The sequence below is a fragment of the Coregonus lavaretus genome, assembly GCF_964263955.1.
Source record: "Coregonus lavaretus genome assembly, chromosome: 26".
Classification (NCBI taxonomy): Eukaryota; Metazoa; Chordata; class Actinopteri; order Salmoniformes; family Salmonidae; genus Coregonus; species Coregonus lavaretus.
Genome location: NC_140013.1, coordinates 30717107 through 30724936, shown reverse-complemented (window position 1 = coordinate 30724936; position 7830 = coordinate 30717107). Strand labels below are relative to the sequence as shown.

General features: G+C 44.4%; 1 protein-coding gene across 2 annotated transcripts; it reads right to left on the bottom strand.

Annotated features, from left to right (window-relative positions):
* Window positions 1-1110: 1110 nt before the first annotated feature.
* LOC311102114 (FMR1-interacting protein NUFIP2-like) lies at window positions 1111-7090 on the bottom strand. Of its 2 annotated transcripts, none has more exons than XM_084143345.1 (4): window positions 6868-7090; window positions 3507-5183; window positions 3319-3351; window positions 1111-3200 (listed from the first exon to the last, which is right to left on the bottom strand). In XM_084143345.1, the coding sequence occupies exons 1-4, from the start codon at window positions 7001-7003 to the stop codon at window positions 3136-3138; spliced, it is 1911 nt and encodes a 636-aa protein (XP_083999471.1). In that variant the 5' UTR covers window positions 7004-7090; the 3' UTR covers window positions 1111-3135. The 2 variants fall into 2 exon arrangements, with proteins under 2 accessions (XP_083999471.1, XP_083999472.1); XM_084143346.1 differs by having other exon boundaries at window positions 6897-7054.
* Window positions 7091-7830: the final 740 nt, after the last annotated feature.

Here is a 7830-nt window from a genome sequence, read left to right as displayed (position 1 = left end):
TCCTCTAGTATTATTCTATACCCCTCAAACTCAACTCTAGTCCTCGAAGCCAGTTCCACTGCTTTTTTTCATTGCTCCCCTCTAATAAGGGACTGATTTAGACCTGGGACACCAGGGTGATGCAATTAATTATCAGGTAGAACAGAAAACCAGCAGGCTCCATACCTCCTAGGGCAGGGATATTCAACGCTTACCCAAGCACTGCCCAACCCTGTTCCTGGATAGCAACCGTCCTGTAGCTTTTTGCTCCAACCCTAATCTAGCACACCTGATTCTAATAATTAGCAGGTTGATAAGTTGAATCAGGTTAGTTACACCTGGGGTTGGAGCGAAAACCTACAGGATAGCGCTCCAGGAACAGGGTTGGGCAACCCTGTCCTAGGAGGTCCGAAGCCTGCTGGTTTTCTGTTCTACCTGATAATTAATTGCACCCACCTGGTTGGTGTCCCAGGTCTAAATCCCTGATTATGGAGGAACAACTAAAAAACGCAGTAAAACTGGCTTCAAGGACCAGAGTTGAGTTTGAGGGTCCTATGGTAAGAGTTGAATACCCCTGCTCTATACCTTCCTGGCTTTGTTTGTCTCTCTTGATCCATTCAAACCTCAGCTCTTGAAAAAAGGAGGAAAAACAATCACTAATATATGGAAATGAATAATTGGGACTGATTTCATTTAAGGGGCAGTTATTGTAAATATAGATTTGAGTGCGCAGCCGTAAGTCATTTAAATAACAAGAATACAGGAAGTTTCAGCTAATTATCATCTGTAATTTTTAATAGATTTATAAACTGTGACAACTTTTGTTAAAATCCTTACCATAACTACAGCAGGAAAAGAAAAGTGAGCAACACTTAACGTAACTTAATACATTACAGCATGAACAGTCGAGACATGGCACAACTTGTGGAGGGGAGGGTTGACCCTTGACCATGTTTGTGAAGATACACATCATGCATGCGTACACACACACAGGCTATTTGCCTGTCATAACAGAAGACAGCAGTCCTTGAACAGGGTTTTCCAGCACATTCTACTACACCGGTCACTGATTCCTTCTAAATACACTGTAGTATCATTTTAGTATCAAATGCAAATGTCAGAGCTATTAGATTGTTTTCCAATATTTTAATTGCAATTTAGAGGGACACAAACTAAAGGAATTAAGATGCCATAAATTAGCCATTATCAGTCAAATACAGACTTTAATATTTTCACATTAACCCTGACAATTAAAACACTGACTACCTAAAAAGTCAGAAACCAACCCCCAAAAAAGTTAGTTATAATTTGCAAAAACTGATCACAGCCTGACAATCCCCAGAGGAGGTGAAATTCATTTGACATTTGGTTAAGAGTAAGTAAATAAAAGCTAAACAACATTAATACCCTAGCATAGACAAACAGAATGTTCAAAGATGTCTCCTGGCTTAGTTTGGCAATGTTGATCATTAATATGGCCAAACAACTTTCTGCCAATAACTATATTCGATCATAAACAGACTGTCCTACTTAAAAAGGTGCTGTAATTGTTAGGAGCCAAAGAGTTAGCTGGGATAAATAGACATTTCATTTAATTAATTACTAAATTTGACTTGAATTATATAGATAGTCTACATTTAAAGTGCTGATCAGTTATCATAATGTAGGCTGATTAAATTCACGTATGGGGACTCACGAAAGACAAATCCTTACCTAACAGTCTCAGAAAGGAGCATTCTAACCTGATCAGAGGCCAAGAAATCCTGTCCCTATGAATTTAACATAAAAAACTACAAACAATTCTCCTCTGGAGGTGAAACACAGACTTGAGACATTGGTCCTAAATTTACACTAAATCCTGCATTGATGTCAATAGGAGATTTGTAACACATGAACATTTGCATATTTCTGTTTAAAATACTACCCTGCATGAGTCTCTAACGCATTCCTACAGCACAAAACAGTGGCCACTGCCTAAGTGCTGAACCTGTGCAAAACTCAATGAGAAAAACACTGCCCAGAACTTCAAAAACTAAATATTTTTTTTTTATGTAGGAAAATATGGGGCATTCATTGGAGCATTGAGATGGTAGTAGTATGAAAATGGATGCACTCTCTAACTGTAAGTCGCTCTGGATAAGAGCGTCTGCTAAATGACTCAAATGTAGATGTAGCATGTTAAGCATAGCCTGGATGATTAACATAATGTGCGCAGTGTTGGTAACCACCACCACACCCTGAGAAAAACATCCCAAAAAAACTGTCAGGAATTAACAGAGCCCAAAGAATTGAAACAGAACTTTGAGGCAGTACTTTGAAATTGAAAACAGACCTAGGCCTCGATGGGAGAGGGATGCATATTCTCATGATTTGAACCTTCCATCTGTCCACCCAATGACCTGGGATTTCTAATTAGTGTAATTCAGTTAACAGGGAAAAATAACATGTGAACCAACTACTCCATAATCCCTCCAAAGACTGTTTTGCAGGGGCTTACAAAAGCCTCCCCCATGATATTTGCTTGCATCTAACCTAGAATACGAGCAGAAAACCCAGCTTGTTTTCATCTTGCAACACACTGTTTACACATCTAGAAGGCAACCATTCTAAAACATTCAAGCCTTTCCCATTTGTTTCGGTCTGAATTAAAAATTATGCATCTGTGATACCTTACAGTTCAAATGTGAACATTTTGAATTCCTAAAGAAATCAAAATGTTTCATCTTCCATGACAGGCTGAGAGACAGGCCATCTCAGGCCATCTCTCTCCAGTATCCTGTGATTCCAAAGATGGGGCGGAAATGCCGAGGTGGTGATTGAATGACTGAGCATCCCACATCACTTGATGTCTTCAACAAGCCTGTCTCTGAACATTGGAATTGAGGGAGAAATGTAGGAGTCACTCTTGCTGACACGTTTCCTGTCACAAAGTTGTGTTCCGCACTGTTCAACCATCCTGTAATCTCCCAAATGTCAACATCCCTGTAAAAGGCTGAGTGTGGTCTCTGTGGTGCTGCTGTACTGTGTCCCCTCTACGGCACAAGCTGCTCACATCAAAGGAGTCCTGCACATTAGTCTCAGAAAGGAGAGGGAGCCGTTCTAAGTGTCCTTTAGGGAACCGTTTCATGAGGCAGCAGCCAGGAGAGGGCATAGCGCTTAGTCATGACTTGACTGAACAGGCCCATCCTTGGACTGGTCATAGAACACTACTCCTTTTGAATCTAGAGGGAAGGAAGTAGGAGGTCAGATTTCCTTAGCTCAGACATACTATAGCAATATAAGGCTTTTCGGGTTCTTGACAATCTCTCCACAATCATACAGCAGGAATTACAAGCTTACCTTGTTTTTGTAAATTCTGAATATATTCAATCTCTGTAAAAATATAAAAACAACGTGTTTAGTACAGTGTGAGAGATTGATAATACAGTAGTTATTACATGCACCATTCTATTTCTGTTCTAAGGACCAGCCATAGCAGGTCAATTATTTAACTTTGTGAATGAACATCAGAGGCAACAGCTACCTACCTTTAGTGTGATAAATAACAGCAGCTTTTAGATCGAACGCCCCCCAGCAAGATCCTGGGTCGCAACCCTTGGGGTGGCTGGGCTCCTTGGCCAGAGCAGACACAGGATGAGCAGGAGAAGCAGGAGAGGCAAGAGGCAGCTCAGCACCAGGGTCCTTAGAAAAGGAGGACACTATGGCACCTCTACTCCCAGCCTCGCCCCTCAGAGTGTCTGGGCCAGGGGCTTGGCCTCCCAGCCCAGCATCAGGGCCAGGAGACAAGTGAGGGCCTGATTTCCCAACACTGCTAGGGGCTTGGGAGATAGTTTGTTTGTCCTGCTCGTAAGCCTTAGGGAAGAGGGGCTTGTCAGGTCTCAGAGTGGAGGTGGCAGAGACTTGCAGAGGCAAAGCTGCAGGGCTGCCTCCCTGAAAGGTGATCTCCACGATCTGGCCTTTCCGGGCTGGCTGCCCCACTACTGCCGGCCCCACCCCAGGCCCTGCACTGGGCTCGTTGATGAACGACAGCCCCCACTCGTTCTGGAAAATGTCCACCAGAGCTTTGGGATTTGTCTTAGCAGTAGGTGAGTCTACTTGGCGGGCGCTGGGGAGGGCGGGTTGCATATTTGAAGTGGCCAGGGGGTAAACAAGGAGACTGAGCTTTCTCAGTTCTCTGGTAGTCATGGAGGGGGCGCCTGACATATCTGTGCCGTTGCTGGACACGGATGCTTCGTTCTCCCACTTGCGGGGAGGGGAGACAGGCATTGGGGTAATGCAAACAGTAGTGGTAAAAAGAGGCACAGGGAGGGGGCAGCTATTCCCCTCTCCAGATAGGGGATAATTGGTGAAGCTAGGGGAGGTGATGGTTTTGACAGCAGACATGGGCACCTGGGACTGGGTAGGTGAGGTGTCACCTGCAGCTTTGTTTAGATTCTCTTTCACTTTACTTGCATAACTGACCTTGGGCACTGTCTTGGCACTACTATTGTCCACAGGAAAGACAGGGGGTGGTTTAAAGAGGGTCCATGAGTCCTCTTTTGTGGAGGTAAGCTTGGCTTTGCTCAGTCGGTCTTCCAGCTTTTTAACAGAGCCTGCAGCAGCCTTGCCGTCAGAGTTCTTACACTGTAGTTCACCAACCTGAACCACAGGGGCTTGTGCCACAGGTGGGACACCTGTGATGGAGGTGGGAGACTGAGAGCCTGCTGCTGTATCGGCAGCCTCTGGAGTGAGAGGCTCCGTCTCATGTTTGTTAGGGACCATAGCTGCCTGCAGCACAGCCTTCTCCTGCCCAGCAGTCACACTCTCCTCAGCCATTGCACTCCGCTGAGCCCAGCGTTTCTTGGGAGTGATGTATCCACTCTCAGAACCACTGCCACCACTGTCTGGTCCAGGCTTGCTGGGGCAGCCGTTAACGTACAGGCCAGGGTTGAGGAGCACAACGCCATTTGGTAAAGCAATGGACTCGCTCTTGCCATAATGTGTTTTCAACTCTGAAGGCGTGTCATTTTTGCAGTTCATAATGTTCTTAAAATGGCTATTGCTACTGCCTTTTGTGTGAGAGGCGAGGCACTTCCCAGAAGGTTTTGGTTTCAAGTTAGAAGTTTCAGGTTGTCTGCTGCTCGAGTAATGAAGGGCATCCACAGGAACAGGGGTAGAAGGGGTGCCCTCTCTCTCCACTGGGGTTCCATTTATTTTTCCATTACCTGATGACATGACAAGAAAACACACAACTACAATCAAATACACTGTACTTGCATAGAGTAGGCCTAGATTTCTTAAACAATCTTCACCGAACTGAATACACGCCTGGTTTTTCTTTGTCCATAACAATACAGGCTATCCAATGAAGTTGTATGGCTAAACTCCGATGCGCCTGCCATATTTCCTGCAGACAACGCAAAATCTGATATTGAAAGTGTTAATTAATGGGTATGTTTTAATTTATTTTAAACATGAAATATGAATACATTTTAAAAGAGACAGTCAGGCCCGCTCACATGACTAGACACGTCATTGCCAATACTAGCCAGCCAATCTGATCTTGCTTACAGTGGCACTAGGGTCAAACAGCATTCCTGTGTAAATTAAGACACTACTGAGCCGCGCGAGATATGGCTAGGAAAACGTACTTCAATCCAAGGACGTAAAATGCCTTGTACTCAGAATTGTCCCATTATCCCAACTGTTACACAGAGAAGATTGAACGAGTGGCGCAGTGGTCTAAGGCACTGCATCGCAGTGCTAGCTGTGCCACTAGAGATCCTGGTTCGAATCCAGGCTCGGCCGCAACCGGGAGACCAATGGGGCGGCGCGCAATTGGCCCAGCGTCGTCCAGGGTAGGGGAGGGAATGGCAGGCAGGGAGGTAGCTCAGTTGATAGAGCATGGTGTTTGCAACGCCAGGGTTGTGGGTTCGTTTCCCACGGGGGGCCAGTATGAAAATAATAATAATGTATGCACTAACTGTAAGTCGCTCTGGACAAGAGCGTCTGCTAAATGACGTAAATGTAAATGTTCAATAGCAATCGTTCAATCTTCTCTGTATAACAGTTGGGATAATGGGACAATTCTGACTACAACGCATTTCTCATCCCTGGATTGAGGTACATTTTCTGAGCCATATCTTCCGTGGCTCCTTGGTGTCTTAATATACACAGGAATGCTGTCCGACAATAGTGCAGCTGTAAGCAAGTGGGTCGGATCTGCTGGCTATGCCAATGCCAGAGAAGACTCAAGTGACAAGAGCAACAGGCCCAAAAATAACAATAGCTTTTAGCTTGCTAACGATAGACTTTACCATTGATGTCAACACTCAGACCATAACTCTTACAATTACATAAATGTAGAAATAAACCAATTCTGGCGGACAGGGGAAAATGTAAACTCTTTACCGTAGCTAGCTAATAGCTACTTAACTAGCAAACGTTTAGCGGAACATTCCAGAGAAGCCGGTTCGTGTTGCAATAGCTAACGCGTTAGCTACATTCGCAAAGGCTAACGTTAGCAAAAGTGACACTCAACTGCCTAACGTTAGTTTCACGTAATTACATCGGACTTTCTGGCTGCCACTGCTACTAACTAGCTAGTTAACTACGTTAGCTGGCTGGTTATTAGACAGTGCACAAGGTCAATGTCCAGCGAATCATGTTGTTGCTAGCCAACGTTCACTAACTTAGCTAACCGTAACAATCCTTAGATAGCTAACTACACACGAACAAGGCACTCCCTAACGTTCTCTAAAAGGCCCCTAATTAGCCAACGAGCTAGCTCATTTTTATATAATAGCTAGTTGTGTAGTTAGCTAGCTAGTCACCTAGCAGCAAGCTGGCTAGTGACTGCTCAAAAGTTAGTTTCTACTGCTGTAGTAGATTATGGAGGGACATTCGGACCCGTTTTCTCCGTCTGCGCTTCCTCGTACTGGTGCTGTTGATCATTTTCTACCCATGCGTTCGGTGGACCGGGGCGACTCTCGTCTACATGCTTCAAACATCCCTCAGATACCCATCCATCGGGCCGGACCTCCATTGAAGTGCAAATAAAATGCAAATCCACGAAGGCTGCTTCCCCTTGTAAACTAACTAGCTAGCTAGCTAGCCAGTAGCATAGCCGAAACATTCGGCCTGCCCAATCAACGCCCATGACTTCATTTCTGAGCCACCTTTGGGCGTGTTCGAGCGGATCATTTTGATGATTTGTGTTGCATTATGGGGTTTAACAATGTCCGACTTGCGCCTGCATGTTTTTTACAAAAATAATGTGACCAAAGGTCATGAAGTTTTGACTGCAAGTTTCTACAGTTGCTCTTTACCAACTTCATCCCACAGCCATCGCCTGCATTGTGGGTGCTCTATTGCTATCCAATCATTAGGATGTTTTTGTTTGACTCACGCGAACGTGACCAAAGACATGACTGAAACAGGAACCAACTTTGCTGCGATTTATGTATACAGTGGATACATACAAATGCATGTAATATTTGATGCTCTCTCTCACTGATTGATTGTACAATGTACACATGTATGACTTCAGTAAGTATAATTTCAGTTTGTGAGTGTGTGATATGGGGGTTGGAACCATGTTTATTTCAACATTATAAACAATGGCAAAACTGCCATGTTGATCTGAGCCTTGCTGTTCGAAAACCGCATTAGTGTCCGACTTTAGGCTGTCCTAGATGCACCTCCCCCGACTTCACTAGACTTTCGTCTACAGTCAGTTGAATGGAGCCAGATAGCTGCCAAAAGTCTGAACATAAGCATCATTAGGCTCATAAAAAAAGCCATGCGTGAAACATAAAAGTAAACGTGACATTTAATCTGTGAACATACAAACACCATATTAGGATTATGGAC

Bases quoted from the DNA above. Each gene is read 5' to 3' on its own strand.
- LOC311102114 (XM_084143345.1), bottom strand. From the start codon at position 7,003: ATGGAGGTCCGGCCCGATGGATGGGTATCTGAGGGATGTTTGAAGCAT. The intron at 5,184-6,867 runs GTCCGAATGTCC...TCATGTCATCAG, and splicing joins AGCGCAGACGGAGAAAACGG to GTAATGGAAAAATAAATGGA. The intron at 3,352-3,506 runs GTAGGTAGCTGT...ATATTTTTACAG, and splicing joins TGTTATTTATCACACTAAAG to AGATTGAATATATTCAGAAT.